The 16695-nt window shown below is 39.5% G+C and overlaps 1 protein-coding gene across 3 annotated transcripts in view; it reads right to left on the bottom strand.

Annotated features, from left to right (window-relative positions):
- Window positions 1-16695, bottom strand: part of MELK (maternal embryonic leucine zipper kinase) — an 88000-nt gene that overhangs the window by 30482 nt on the left and 40823 nt on the right. For 2 of the 3 annotated variants that reach the window (XM_061425675.1, XM_061425674.1), the window contains 2 exons: window positions 6116-6184; window positions 4481-4579 (listed from right to left, as the gene is read on the bottom strand). In XM_061425675.1, the coding sequence (XP_061281659.1) occupies window positions 4481-4579; window positions 6116-6184 (168 nt within the window). The remainder of the gene's footprint in view (window positions 1-4480; window positions 4580-6115; window positions 6185-16695) is intronic. The other variant, XM_061425676.1, reaches the window with a different exon arrangement.

Genomic DNA, 16695 nt, shown 5'->3' with positions numbered 1-16695 from the left:
CTGTTTTTACTAACAGTCTTAATTTTATTTCCTCTTTGGTATAAAAGTCTTTCATAAATTTGAATATTCCTATTATCAACAACCTTTCTTCTCCAAGCATTCTCTTTTCCAGTCCCCTTAACAACTGTTTCAATGATTAACTCCTCCCAACCATTTTGGTCCTTTCTTTTGATCACATAGTTCATGCTGTCACTGACCCTCAAGATCCAAGAGAGGTTTGCCCAGCAGAAGGCAGAGCACTATCATGACCTTCCCTTGTTCTGGACACCATAGTTGTCACAACAGACTCAAGGGAAAATCATGCTGCCACCATGAAACTACAGGGACAGTACAAACAATGACCTGTATGACTGGCTGGTACCTCACAGGCCATGGAGAATGCAGAGACCACAAAGGTTTATACTGATGGTTCTAGGAAAGTCAACCACAAAGGTTTATACTGATGGTTCTAGGAAAGCCAACAATGCCATAAGTAAGTTTTCCTTGTGATGCTTTGACCTTAGCAGTTCCCCTAACTGCAGATTCCCACTTCAGGAAGAACTCAGACTCAAAAGCCGGGACACTTTACAACTCAGCTGGGTATCTTCTTGTTGATACCACTGCTCAAGCATGAAAGACAAGATTTCTGGGGTTCCCACCATGATCTTAAGTTACTCTCATAAAAACAAAAACCTCTCCCCCATAGCCTCTTGCTCTGTACTTTTACCACAGGGTACGTGGAGGAAAGGAAGGAAGAGTAGGAAGGAGATGCGATCTTCTTTGCTGGGATCTTGAACTGGAAAGAATGAAAAGAGTGGGACAAGACACCAAAGTCTGAAAAATATGGTTTCTCAAGCTGGGTTTTTCAAAAAGGTTCACTACTTTAAGTACTCTGAATTCTCAGCCACACACACTCCAATTAAACTAAGTACAAAAATGTGTACCAAAAGCCAGCCAATTATTTTGGATTATCCGTGCCTACTACATTTCCTGTTCAGTAGGGCAGAAAATGGAACTGAATATAACTTCTATTTGATACAATACTTGAGTACTACAGCTACGTGTGAAAATGATAGGAGAACATGCATACAGTTAGAGAACAGCATCTCTACCTTAAATATCCAAGTAAATCTGAATTATTTTTTATAGCTCACCCTTGATGAAAGACAATATTGAGGCAGACAAGCGAATACTTCAAAAAGCAATAATCCCTTATGGCTCTCCTGTATATAACTCATTTGATCCCTGCAATAGCTCAGTAAGGCAGATGTAACAGATGAATGACATTACTTTTAAAGCTCTCTATAAATGACAAAACATAATCCAAACATACAGAAGAGGCTGACATTAGAATACCCACATTAGAGGTGAGAAAATGCAGACTCAGAAAAATTTATGCCATTTGCCCAAGATGGGCATTTTTCACCCTAGCTTAGGGTTCTTCCTACCACACCACAATGCCACCTTTCTGAGACTCTGTTTCAATAGCTATTCCAACAGAAACCAGACAAGTAACGCTCATCACAGAGGCTACCGCTACACAGAATACAGGACCTGAGTTTCAACTGTTGACCTGTCAGATCCATTATGTTCTGGAGCCCTTCTGTTTGGGTTAAGATCCTGGTTCTACACTTACTAGTTATTTGACCTTGGGCAAGTTATCTCATGATTCTGTGTTCAACTGCTTCATTTGCAAATGGGGACAATAACAGTACCCACTTCAGAGGGTTTGTATGAGGGTTAAATGAATTAAAAGAGTTAAAAACATAAAGCCCTTAAGGGTAGTATCCTAAGGACTCTATTATTATACTATAGTACTATAACAGCACACTTTTCTATTACAGTAAGTATTCAATATATATGAGCAATTATTATACTAATATGTAAGGGAAATCATATACATTTTCAGAACACTCAAAACCTCAAAACTATGTATCTTACTTTATACAATGCCCCAATTTAAAATAATCTTCGTGCTGTTGAAATCAGAGATTTTCTTCATTTTGGCATCTATTCTATTGCAAACAGTAGCATATCCTCCCCTGTTAAGGATCACTGCCGAGAAGACATGCAGAGCCCTCCCACACATGGAGAAATGATGACCCCCAATGGCTGAACACAGGCATTGGCACCACACATGGTCACCATCCCACAAGGGGCACAGCATAGCTCCCCGGCCCTGCTGCCACACTGCTAGGAGAGCATACGTTCTGCTGTTTGTAGGCTCTCAGTTATTAGCATTAAGCTGCTGCTCTAATTGTGTTTGCTCAGTAGATACTAAAGATGTCTTAAAGGGTGAAAGGAAAGAGGGAGAAGAGACATTTCAGAGACTGACAATCACAGGAGAATCAGGAGGGATTTCAGATCAGGCTGTGTGGTCCTAATAGGGGACAGACTAGCGAGAAGAGGTTAAAAACAAACAGCCTATTTTTCCAAGTATTTATATTTATTGGTGTGATTCTTCCAGAAAGCAAATACCCTACAGCTGTATCAGGTCTACAATGTGGCGTGTCTCCAAACTACTCTGTTGATCCATGCACAAACTCCACATCACTGTAGACATTTCAGATTACCAAAAACACCCCCAATTATCTGACAAGGCTATTAAAACACTTCTCCTTTAAAGCATTAAAGTGTTTTTCTAACTACACACCTGTGTGAGGCTACCTTTTCTTCATATGCTTTAACCAAAACAATGTTATCAAAACAGAGTGTAGATGCAGATGAATACCCAAGTGTCTTCTATTAAGCTAGACTTTAAAGAAATTTTCAAAGACATAAAGCAGTGCCACTCTTCTCACTATATTTATTTCTTAAATAGTTATGTTTAACTTATTGATTTCCTTGTCTATGAAAAGGGGATAAGAATTGTACCAATTTTGATGCCTACGCCTTCCATACTGGCTCTGGGTTTGCCTTGTGGCTTGCTTTGGCCAGACATTAGTAAGTACAATGAAAGCAGAGGCTTGAAAAATGCTTGAGTGTTAGGGCTTGCCCACTTTCTTGCTTCTTTTGGAATCCAGCCACCATATCAAGAAGCCCAGAGTAGCCTGTGGACACAATGTGACCCAACAAATACCCAGCATAAACAGATGGGGGTTTTTTTTGGCCATGCTATGTCACATGTGGCATCTTAGTTCCTTGACCAGGGATCAAAACCATGCTTCCTGCAATAGAAGCATAGAGTCTTAACCACTGAAGCACCAGGGGAGTCCCAACAGCTGGTCTTTTGAGTGAATCTTACACAATCCAGCCACGTTAGAGTCACCAGTTGACTGCAGCCACACGAGTGACCTCAGGTAAGACCCACACAAGAACAGCCCAGCTGAGCCCCAAATTACTGATCCACAGAAAATGTAAATTATTATGGTTTTAAATCACTAAATTTGTTTTTTTTAATGTAGCAATAGTTTATTAATATACAAAATGTGGCTACCCCTTACATAAAATAAACTGTAAAGATTTACTGTGTAATACAGGGAACTATCAGTCAATATCTTATAATAGTCTATAATGGAAAATAATTTGAAATATATATATATGCATAACTGAATCACTTTGCTATATATCTAAAACTAACAATATTTTAAATTAACTATAATTTTTTCAATTATACATATTCTTTAGTAAAGCTCACATTTTTATCAAGTTCAAACTTCCATTTGTTAAAAAATATTTTTAAAACAGTAATGTAGGAATGTTTGTTAATATAATTGCTTAAACTTGCATAGCACTCTGTGTTAAAGCTCTTTCCTATATATATATTAAACCAGTTCTCGGGGTGTGGTGTGGTCTACAGACCCTGGAGGATCTCCAATCAAAACAACATAACAAAACAGACAATGCAGAAGCAGGTGAGATCCAAGTGCCTTCAATTAAGCTAAACTTTAAAGAAACTTGCAAAGATGTAAAACAATGCTATTCTTCCCACCACATTTATTTTTTAAATAGTCTTTTTTCATAAAAATATTTATTTGTGATAAACTGTAACAGGTATAGTACTGTTATTTTTAAGTGAATCAAATAAATATTTTAATATATTAATATTAAGAGCATAAAGGGGGCCTCAGACTTAAAAGTATGAGAACCACTGCAACCTCGTAACTACTTTGGGAAGTAGACAAAGAACAGGTTTAACCTACTTTTTACAGACGAATATACAGGTTTGGAAAAGTTAAGTAACCCGCCCAAGATTCTCAGAGCACTGTTCACAATCCTGACTATGTGAGAGACACCTGGGAGTTTTTTTAAATATCTACTAATCGTTGTGGGAGGGGGCACAGGCACTTTTTAAGGTCCTTGTGATTCTCATGTGCTGGCCTGGTTAGGCATCACTGTCCAAGAGATTAACAGGTGAATGTATAGTTCAGTTACAGTCTCCCAAACAGCAATCTGACGAATAAGTCTACAAAATATATTTTCTTTTATACTTAGAACACATCACTGTACATCCTAAATCCACACAAAGTTTTTTGTTTGTTTGTTTTTTAATTCTACTTACAGGAGCATTGCTTTGCCACTCAACAGGACAGTTGTAATCGTGCATGATCCAGGGGTGGTTCAAGAGATTTCTGATAGCAATCCGTTTCTTTGGGTCCACCTAGTGGCCATTGAGAGGTAGCTGGAGATTAACATTTCAAATAGAGAGCATAGAACACCTTTTTCTCCTGAGAACTCAAAATTCATCAGAACAGATGTAAACTTTTATCATCACAAAAATGCTGTCAAAGACCTTAAAATGGCCTTGGAATAAATTCTTTTAAAAAGGGAATAGAAGCAAGAGAACTATAGCAACCAACACGGCTTAGAAGATAAATGTTTAACAAACATGAACTTCATTGGTATGGACATTATTCATGAAGTTCAGTCAATCTATTGTATGATGTAATAGTCTTTTGCTGGAAAACCTATTCACAGGAAATATTCACCAATTTAATATTCAAGCAGCCACAATGCAGGGCATTCACACTGAATATGCAATCTCTACCTCCGGTGAGCTTACAATCACATAGAACAAGTTGAAAAGCATACCTTTCTTTTCCATTTGTAATTTTCAAATGTGAGGAAAGGAAAATTAATCAACACAGATTAAGTTTTGGGGAGTTTAGAAGAAAGGATGAGGTGTTTTCAATCTCATTATGGAGATTTGGTGGTCTGGCCTACTTAATCAAGGTGGGTGAGCTTGAAGTAAATTTTGAATAAAAAGTAGAGATGGCTTAATAGATGGAAAACTGAAATACATAATAATGAAAAACATACTGCACTAATAAGGTACTCATATTTTCAAAGTGTTTCCTATTAATCTCATTTTATCCACATAACACTATGTAGCCGTGAGGCCAAGCTCAGAATCCCCATTTTCAGGTCAGAACCAGGTTAGGTGGCATGCCTACTGATCGGGAGGGAGGATAACTAGCCTTCAGCACTCCTATCTTTCACCTTCTGAGGTCATTACACCAAATCAGTGATTCTTAAATGTGGCCCCCCAGACCAGCAGCATCAGTGTCATCTGGGAGCTTGTTAGAAATGCAAACTCTTAGTCCTACCCCAGATCTATAGAATCAGACACTTTCCATTTGAAGCCCAGTAATCTGGGTTTTAATAAGCCCATCTGGCAATTCTGGTACATGCTAAAGTTTGTGAACCACAGCACTAAATCAAGGGCCCACTCAGTTGTACATCAGCTCATTCAAGCATTTATTCCATATCCACTATATATCTAGCATACAAAGAATGGGAGCAAGAACTCAGAGAACAGTGGAGCAAGAGCTGATTAAACTGACAATTCTCAAGAAAAGGGAAGAAAAACCAAATCACCAAAGACATATATTAGCTGTCTTTAAAAAAAAAATACAGGTCTTCCCTGGAGGTGCAGAGGTTAAAACTCCACACTTCTACTACAGGGGATGGGGGTTCGATCCCTAATCAGGGAAGATCCCACATGCCACGTGGTATAGCCAAAAAAAAAAAAAAAATTGCATTGGCAAAGAAAGCACTAGTAGAGAATATCTGCAGAATAGATATAATGAATAGAATTTTTTAAAGGTGATGTATAAATGTAGTAGCACCACAGACATCTTAAAATCAAATAGCTGCAATAGACTTCTATTATTTAAAAATAAATAACAAAGATTACCTGTAGCATTTGCTGAAGAAGTAGAACGCTACTGGGAGACAGCCACTTTGGAACGTCATATTGCCCTTTCTACAAAAAAACAAGAAAAGCATTAAAGAGACTTAGGTTCAATCAGCCTTAACAAAAATTTCTACAGTTAACAACATGCTAGAGATTTACTTCCAAGCTTGAAGACTTCACCCAACTTTAAGACATGGCAAACATATATCTTACAGGCCTTTGGAATCTACAGTATTATTAGTGGCCAGAAGTATACACTGTAGTCAATGTTCATATTGCTAAAGCAAATTTTAGTTTATAATCCCAGAAGAATTGTCAGTTGACAAAATTAGGTCACAGAAAAGCATATTTGGTAATTGGACACAGGCTGTGGCTACAAACAGGTCACATATCATCTACGAGGCAGAATTCACTATCACTGAAGAACTGCCACTGCATAAAGCCACCCCTTTAGGGAATGGAAGAGACTCAGGAGACAAATGTTTATAACCTGTTAGACATTACAGTCACTAAGTCATCAACCAAAACAAGACTGGGGCTTGCTAAAGACTAACACATGTAGAACAGGACCTCTTCACACAGTCTGTCACACACGCCCCCTTTCCCAATTCAAAGGAAATGACAGAATCATCTCTCTTAGCAGAGAACAAACTGTTTAATGATGCTAGGACAACAGGTTAATTGCATGAGAAAATTAAGATTGAACTGTAATTCACAATATACATCAAAATTAATTCCACCCAGATTAAAGAGTTAAATGCAAATACAAAACCATGAGAATACTGAAAGCATCGGTGATTCGTTTTTAGAACCTGTCTAGACATGACAGCAATACCAAAAACTATAAAGATTAACAGATGACAAAATTAAAAGCTGACATTTCTGTACAGCAAAACACAACTAACAAAGTTAATTAACAACAAATTGAGTAGGGGAAAAGCCTTTCCACCTAAATGACAAAAGACTAATCTACTTTATCATGTAAAGAGCTCTCACAGATCACCACCAATCCTCTTCTTCCAACATTTCCCCTTCACAGCAAATGCCAACTCCTCAGGTCAGAAACCTTGGATCATGGGCTTCCTTGGGGGTCCAGTGGCTAAGACTTCACACTCTCAATGCAAGAGGCCTGGGTTCAATCCCCATCAGGGAACTAGATCCCACAGGCTGCAATTAAGAGTTTGCACGCCACTACTAAAGATCCTGCTGGCTGCAACTAAAGAACTTCAATGCCACAGTGAAGATCAAAGATCCTGAGTGTGGCAGCTAAGACCCAGCACAGCCAAATAAATAAACAAATATTTTACAAAAACAAGAAGAAACCTTGGGACCATCTTTAGCACCTCTTTCCTTCACACTTCACATCCAAACCATCAGCAAATCTACCGGTTCTCTGTTTATCCAGAAACCCCTGACTACCTGCCCCACACCTCCAGGCTCTTTCATCTGATATACTGCAAGAGGCTCCCAGCTAGTATTCCAGAGCCCTTCACTGCTCCCCACAGTCTAGTTTCTACTTATCAGCACCAATGTTCTTTCAAAACATTTGGTCAGGTCATGTCACTTCACTATCCAAAACTCTTCAAAGGCTCTCTATCTCACTCAGAATGAAATCCAAATTCCTTACTCTGGCTCCAGGCCCAACTCCTTGCTACCTCTCAAATTCACCTCCTCACTCTCTCCCTCACTCACCAAACTATGATCATGCCACAGGTCAAACACAGGCCTGCCTTAGGTCCTTTGCACACTTTGTTCCCGCCACTATTATGCTTTCCTCAATATCAGCAGAGCTTGTACCTTAACCTTCTTCAGGTCTCCCCTTAAATACCAGTGTTATCAACGAGGTCTCCCCAAACCACCCTTATAAATAGCATCCTCATGCACCATCATCTCCACCACCCTTTCAAGGCACCTTCTATACAGTCCTTATCTCCACTTGTCATACTACATATTTGTTTATTTTCTACATATTTATTTGTTTATATGTCATACTACATATTTATTTATTTTGTGTGCACACACACACCCAGCATATTCATTGTTTAAATATGTCATACTACATGTTTGTTTATAAACACACATTTGTTTATAAATATGTCATACTACATATTTGTTTATACATTAGAAAATATTCTAATGTATTCTATTTACATTAGAATATAAACTCTTTAAAAAATCACAGGGATTTTGTCTGTACTGTTTACCTAGAACATTGTCTGGCCCTAACATAAAAGGTACTCAATTAATATTTGTTGAATAAATGAAGAAATAGGATAAAAGCATATATTCCAAAAGAAAATGGACAAAGAATATTCATAATTCCAAAAACAAGAGTTTTTAAATGGTCAATAAACACGATAACATGTTCAACTAATCTAGTAATAAAAAAGTAATTAATTTAAACAAAAATATGATCTAAATGGATAAACTTCAAAAAAAATTATCCAATGTTAGAGTTCAGGGGCAAGAGCACTTATATATACAATGAGTATAAACATTTCTGAAGAGTACTGTGGAAATATGTATAAAAAGCATTCAAGATCAAATATCTTTGATCCAGCAATTACACTCCTAGCAATTTATCCTAAGCAAATAATTTGGCATAAACAAGTTATTACTGTTATGAATAGTAATATTCATCACACAATTGTTTGTGATAACTATGGGGACTAAGGAACATGGTCTGAGAGAATCCAGAGGGTCCCCAAAACTAACCAAAGACAAAATTACCTGAATAAGGATCCTGAATTAGAAATCTATTACAGGTCCAGGGAGATGAGGGTGTTAGGTAGTTAGAATAGGAAAAAGTAGTCCAGAATGGTGGTGGCTAAAGGACAAAGGGAAAAGCCCGGGAAAATAGAACAAAGGAAGGTCCAAGGACGGGAGAAACAAACAGCCCTCCAGGCTAGCCCAATTTACACAGGGCAGGCTCAGGGGGAGGAGAAAAAACATTGAAAAAGAGGAGCCAAAATTGAGCCGCGCTGGCCTCTCTTCTCTTCGCATCTTTTGGGTCGGCCCACCCTCATGCCTGGAAAATCCCATGGATGGAGGAGGCCTGGTGGGCTGCAGTCCATGGGGTCGCTGAGAGTCGAACACGACTGAACGACTTCACTTTCACTTTTCACTTTCATGCATTGGAGAAGGCAATGGCAACCCACTCCAGTGTTCTTGCCTGGAGAATCCCAAGGACGGGGGAGCCTGGTGGGCTGCCGTCTATGGGGTCGCACAGAGTGGGACACGACTGAAGCGACTTAGCAGCAGCAGCAGCCCTCATGCCTCAAGGATGTATTTTCCTTTGCTTGCCAAATAAAACTGAGCTGTAACACTGGTCCCTCTGTTGCTTCAAATTTTTGCTGCGGTGAGACAGAACCAAGGAAATTACAAACTCCCCGGACAAGGGCAAGCGCACACACGCGCATGCATGTACGTACATGCACATGCGCGCACACACACACCCAGCAATAACTGAACCAGGCTGGAACCGTAGAGGCAGGCAGGTGGAGAAGCCATCAACTAGCAGCAGCACTGCATTCTCTGTCACAGGAACCAGTCCAGCTTAAAGGTGAGGGGAGAAATGGACAGTACAGATCACTCAGAATCTGAGACCTACATGACAGGCCAGACTTTGATTATGTTAAAGAAACAGTCAAAGTTTCAAAGAAATGTTATCAAGCAATTTATTTAAAAAGAAAAGGTGCTAATGTTAAAGCAACTCAACCTCTTACTCAGCCTCTCTGATGAGAGCAGACAGGTTGACCTACAAAGTGTTTCCTAGGAAGGGCATGAGCTTTCATTTTACAAATGACATTTAATGTTATTAAATTTTTCATTCTCCTTTATCTAAAGCACTCACTGCTACCCGGAGATCCCATGCCTATTATGCCTTGCCAGGGCACCTAAACACATGCCAATGTCAGTGCTGACAGTTTGTTTCTGAACTGTAATGAGAAGCCTCTAATTCATTTTTCCTTACCACCCTTCATTCACCAAGCACTGAAGGCTCAGTGCTGCCTAGGCTCGGGCTTATCCCTGGGAAGGGGGGATTTTTAGATGCTTCAACCACCTTGCTGGGACTCAGCATCAAGTCACAAGCAGGACAGGCCGTGACTTGGCTGGCCCCACTCTCTTATCTCAGCTTTTCCTTATTCCTGCATCCAGATGTCTCTCATGATCCAAACCCTGGGTACCTGACACATTCTCTTTCTTGGCAAACTGATCGTTTGCCTGGTAGCTTAAATACCATAGCTTGCTCTTACCAGGGTCCCATAGAAAACAGAGACAGCCTGGGGTTAGGACTCTACCATCTACTTACACTGATCAGAGTCATGATCTGAGTCTCCAATCACAACCTGCACAGCCTCAAACATCCTTTGTCTTGCTCACAGGTCAGAACCTCCATGTACTCCAGAGGGTCTCTGCTCATGCTGACTGGATGCAGAGCCATCTACTGCTTACTCTCTGGATACCAACTGCACAGGGTTGAACAGTGTCCCCCCAAAACTTAAGTCCACCTGAAACCTGTGAACGCACCCTTATTTGGAAAGAGGGGCTTTTGCACAAGTAATCAAGTTAAGATGTACTGGGTTAGGCTGGGCCCTAAATCCAAAATAACTGGGGGGTATTCTTACAAGAAGGTGGCACTTACATGCAGAGACACAAACACACAGGAGAGAAGGCCGCATGAAAACAGAGGCAGAGACTGGAGTGACACGCCTGTAAACCAAGGACTGCCAAGGATTGCAGGCAAACACAAGAAGCCAGTGAGAGGCAAAAGAGGAGTTTCTCCAGATCCTTCATACAGACCGTGGCCTGCTGACACCTTGGTTTTAGACTTCTAGTCTCCAGAACTGAAAGAATAAATATCTGCCATTTTAAGCCACCATCTTGTAGTACTTTGTGACAACTGTAGAAAACTAACAGACCATCTCTAAGGGTTTAACTTACTTGCATTACCTCTCTCCTATCATCACCTACCCACCCAAGGACAATTCTGGTTCCAGATTCCAGCACTTTCTGGCCTGTTCCAACACACAAATAACAGTTCCTAACCAGAACTATAAATGTTATGCCATTTAATCCCAAAACTACCATCCAAAACACAAGTACTCTTAACTAAAAATAGCAGAATTCTACAGAAATCAGATATAAAAATGAATTTTCAGACCAAAGAACTGAATAACAAGAGCCACCAGGCTGATTCCAAGTTTCCCTTTGCCTCTTATTTCTCATCCCTTTGATCAACCTAACTTGAATTCATGAAGTCTCTTTTAATAGATCCCCTGTGCTGTGCTATAAGCTAGTACTTATAGAAGCAATACTACCCACAGGTAGGCAGGGAGGACAAGTGAATGAGATGTATGGTGCTTGGTGCACTGGAAACAGGCAGAGCCTGGAGTCATACTCTGTATTTGAATCCCAGTCTGCGTCTTATCTGCTCCTTGAACCTGTACAAGTTATGTCATTTTTCTGACCCTGTTTCCTAAGAGTAAGCTCTGGAGACAAACTGTCTATATCCAAATGTAGGACCTACCACTTACTAGCTGTGTGGATGGGCTATGTAACCTCGCTGTGCCTCAGTTGCCTCATCTGGAAAAGAAATACAATAATAGTATCAACTCCATAAACTGCTGCTAGCAGTCAATGATTTAATACATAAAAAGCACTTAGCACAGGGTTAGGCACAGAATTAAGAACTCAGTATCTGCTGCTGCTGCTGCTAAGTTGCTTCAGTCATGTCCCACTCTGTGCGACCCCATACACAGAAGCCCACCAGACTTCCCCGTCCCTGGGATTCTCCAGGCAAGAACACTGGAGTGGGTTGCCATTTCCTTCTCCAATGCATGAAAGTGAAAAGTGAAAGTGAAGTCTCTCAGCCATGTCCGACTCTTAGCAACCCCATGGACTGCAGCCTACCAGGCTCCTCCGTCCATAGGATTTTCCAGGCAAGAGTACTGGAGTGGGTTGCCATTGCCTTCTAGTTTGTACTATTAAGGCTGCCTTCACTACTATTACTACTGTTACTGTCTGTGAAACAAGTACAGTGATGCTACTTACAGGGCATTACTGTATGTGGGATTATTCCACTAAAAGGAATAAAAGAGGATGTATACGAAAGCACTTGGCAAAGTGGCTTGCACAAGAGGCAATAAATGTTTATTCAATCTGAAATAAAAATAAGTGGGAGATAGGGCTACAAAGTGCAGAGAGATAGGGCAGACCAAAGATGGCATGGCAGCCAAAGCCATACGTGCCAGGGTGCTAAATATTCAGTACAGTAAAAACGGCTAGAGTCATTCTGAGGATGCACCTGCCCTCTCAATAGTGCTTTGCCCCATCACAGCTGCCTCAGGATCTCAGGATTACTCGGTAAGAACAAATCAGCTAGTCAAGTCCTGCTCACATCACCCACCCACTTTCCTTATTTGGACAGAACAGCTCTGTAGAACACCATCAACAAAGGAAGCACGAAGCCGGTGCCCCAGCACTGTGACCTAACATTCTCAGCTTCGTCCTCTAACTGAAATAGAGTCCAGAGCTGAGTTCTGCTGCCAGGCTTACCCCAACCACTCATTTGTACACAGGACTCAAAAACACACGAAGCACTTGTATACATATTTTACCCCGTGCGGTGGGCAGGGATTACCAACCACATCACACAGGTGAGGAAACTGTGTCTCAGCCAGGGAAATCAAATACCTATTCAATGTTATAAGGCACTGGTTCTCAACCGAGGGTGATTTTGTCCCCCAGGGGACATCTGGCAGTGTCAGGAGACATTTTTGATTGTCATGATTTGGAGGCCGCTCCTGGCATCTAGTGGGTAAAGGCCAGGGATACTGCTAAACACCCCACAATGCACAGGACAGTCCCCCACTACAAAGAATTATACAGTTCAAAATGTCAGTGGTGCCAAAGTTGAGAAACACTGTGACAGAGCAATAAAGGGGCAGAGATAGTAAAGAAAGATTTAATACTCATTGTACAGTACTGTGCTGGAAAGTCTAAGGATACCTAGAAGTAGGGAGAAAGGTTCCATCTTTAAGTACTGAAAGTATGTATCTATAAATGGTCAAATAGCAAAGGCCTTAAAGGAACAATTTCGCTGGGGAAGAGCACCTCCACAAAAGGCCCTGTGTCAACCAAGCCTGTGCCCCTTAACCTTGGTTTATATCCAGTCTTTGGAGAATTCTTGTTTACTAAAGAGCTGACCTTGCAAATGAGAGCAAGAAACAGGTAATAGAGGGTGAAACCAATTGGGAGGAAGGAAAACAGATCTGTGTGCTAGTAAGCAAGATAATCCTGGGAATATCGGTGAGCTTGGAATCGTTCATTTTCCATACAGTACTAAGAAAGGCAGGTGATCTCTCCAACACATAATAGTCCTGGAGTCAGCTCTGTAATTCTAAAGTATTATCTCATAAAGAGATAACTTGCTCATTTCCTAAAATTATAAACCATACTTATTAGAAAGCAATTTTACTTTCAAGCTACTCAACTTTCATTTACTAAATTAGTTATATTTCCTTAATGTTTGTGTACCCAGACCTGGAGTACAGTCATGCTTGTCTTTGAATGCAGTGATAGGGAATGAACAGAGATGACATTAATAAGATTAACACTCAGTCTATTAGTAACCATGCTGGAAACTGCAGTTTAGCATTTTGGTTAAAATAGTCAAAAAACACAAAAGCTAAACAAAGTCTGCCTTTTAAACAAGAGTTACATACAGTGTGTCAAATACTGCTGGGTTTTTCAATCAAACCAAGGACTGAGGGAAGTGCTATTCCCAACTGAGGAATTTTAGAACATTCTAGGCAAAGATACATACTGCATGCAAGTGATACGACACCTTAATTAGATTCAACCAGCAGACTGTATTACACTGTGACTCGGAACAATAGTTCTGAGCCAAGATTACAATAAATTTCAAAATCTATAATGTGTGAAATTAAATTCCACAATAATGCATAAAAGTCCTAATTTGAATCAATTTTCAACTTGCAAATACATGAAAAACTAAAAAATGAAATTCAGAGTAAGAGAAACAGAATATACAGTATTAGTAAATAATATTAATTTAAATATTAGTATTAGTATTAATTTAAATATTAATTTAATATTAGTAAATAATATTAATTAGGAAGGCTAAATCTCTATTGAACAAGAATTAGATATTTTCTACTCATTGCATGGCAGAAATATTTGATTTACCCCAAATATCAAAACTTGGATCTAACATCTACTATTAGGATATAACACTTTTATGTTATCTTAAAGTAAGCCCTCTCTCCCAAAGGATTCACCCAGAATCCACTAGTGCATTCAATAAATAAATAAAAGTAGAGAACATTGAAATTTGTATGTTACTACTAAATTTGTAGGTGTTAGATCCAAGTTTTGACTGTGTGGATCACAAAAAACTATTGAAAATTCTTAAAGAGATGGGAATATCAGACCACCTGACCTGCCTCCTGTAAAACCTGTATGCAGGTCAAGAAGCAACAGTTAGAACTGGATATGGAACAACAGACTGGTTCAAAATTGGGAAAGGAGTATGTAAAGGCTGTATATTGTCACTTTATTTATTTAACTTATATGCAGACTACATCATGTGAAACGCCAGGCTGGATGAAGCACAAGCTGGAATCAAGACTGCAGGGAGATATTTCAATAACCTCAGATATGCAGATGACACACTTATGACAGAAAGCAAAGAAGAACTGAAGAGCCTCTTGATGAAGGTGAAAGAGGAGAGCAAAAACACTGGCTTAAAATAAAACTCAACCTTCAACTAAGACCATGGCATCTGGTCCCATCACTTCATGGCAAATAGATGGGGAAACGATGGAAACAGTGATGGACTTTTATTTTCTTGGGCTCCACAATCACTGTGGATGGGGACTGCACCTATGAAATTAAAAACAGCCTGCTCCTTGGAAGAAAAGCAACGACAAACCTAGACAGAGTATTAAAAAACAGAGACATTACTTCGCCAACAAAGGTCTGTATAGTCAAAGCTATGGTTTTTCCAGTAGTCATGTACGGATGTGAGAGCTGGACAACAAAAAAGGCTTAGCACCAAAGAGTTGATACCTTCGAACTGTGGTGCTGGAGAAGACTCTTAAGAGTCCCTTGGACTGAAGGAGATTAAACCAGTCAATCCTAAAGGAAATCAACCCTGAATATTCATTGGAAGGACTGATGTTGAAGCTGAAACTGCAGTACTCTGGCCACCTGATGCAAAGAGCTGACTCACTGGAAAAGACCCTGATGCTGGGAAAGATTGAGGGCAGGAGGAGAAGGGGATGACAGAGGATGAGATGGTTGGATGGCATCACCGACTTCAACGGACATGAGTTTGAGCAAACTTTGGGAGTTGGTAAAGGACAGAGAAGCCTGGCATGCTGTAGTCCATGGGGTCGCAAAAGAGTGAGACATGACTGAGCAACTGAACAACAACTGACCCCTAACTCTAAGGAATTTTCTTATAGATATATGCACAATGTACAAAATGACTACTTAGAAACTACTTAAATATCCATTAATCTAGGATTGTTTAGATAAATTAAGGTATATAATTTATCTTTAAAATTTTTTTAATTTATATTTCAGATAAATTAATGTACATAATTTAAATTAAGGTACATAAATTAAGGCTGGTTTAGATAAAGTACAATACACTGAAATTCTATGAAGTGAATTCTATGAATATATGGAATTTAGAAATATGGTAATGATGACCCTATATGAGAGACAGCAAAAGAGACACAGATGTAAAGAACATAATTTTGGACTCTGTGGGAGAAGGCGAGGGTGGGATGATTTGAGAGAATAGCATTGAAACATGTATATTATCATATGTGAAATAGATCGCCAGCCCAGGTTCAATGCATGAGACAGGGTGCTCAGGGCTGGTGCACTGGGATGACTCTGAGAAATGGGATGGGGAGGGAGGTGGGAGGGTGGGTCAGGATGGGAAACACATGTACACCCATGGCTGATTCATGTGAATGTATGGCAAAAACCACCACAATATTGTAAAGTAATTAGCCTCCAATTAAAATTATTTTTAAAAAGAAAAAAAAAATTCTATGAAAAGTTCTGACTGGGTATGAAATGGTATGATTTCCAACACATACCATTAGAAGATAAGACAGAGAACAGTGTTTGTGGTATGCTACCATCTGTACGACAAAACTGGGAAAGGGGTAGCATAAAGAGATAAAATAAAAGACTCCTTATATAGTATAATCTATAAAAAATACATAAAAATCTGATATACACTTTGTAAGGGGTTAAATAAACAACATTATGCCAATAAACTAAAAAATTTAGACAAAATAGACACATTCGTTATGCTCAAAACTGAACTCCTTATCATCCGTGCTCTACCAGGAATCTTCTCCATCTCAGTTGATGGCAATTCCAACTTTCTAGTTGCTCAGGTTACTCCCCTCATCCCATCCATCAGCAAATTACACTAGCAATACCTTCAAAAGACAACAGATTAGTCTAAACATATATCCTGACTATGGAGGTGGCTACATGAATCTCTCTGTGTTAAAATCTGTAGAATTGTT

This window comes from Bos javanicus, chromosome 8, assembly GCF_032452875.1.
Source record: "Bos javanicus breed banteng chromosome 8, ARS-OSU_banteng_1.0, whole genome shotgun sequence".
Taxonomy (NCBI): Eukaryota; Metazoa; Chordata; class Mammalia; order Artiodactyla; family Bovidae; genus Bos; species Bos javanicus.
The sequence above is the reverse complement of the archived record's forward strand: the minus strand, read 5'-3'. Positions and strand labels throughout refer to the sequence as shown.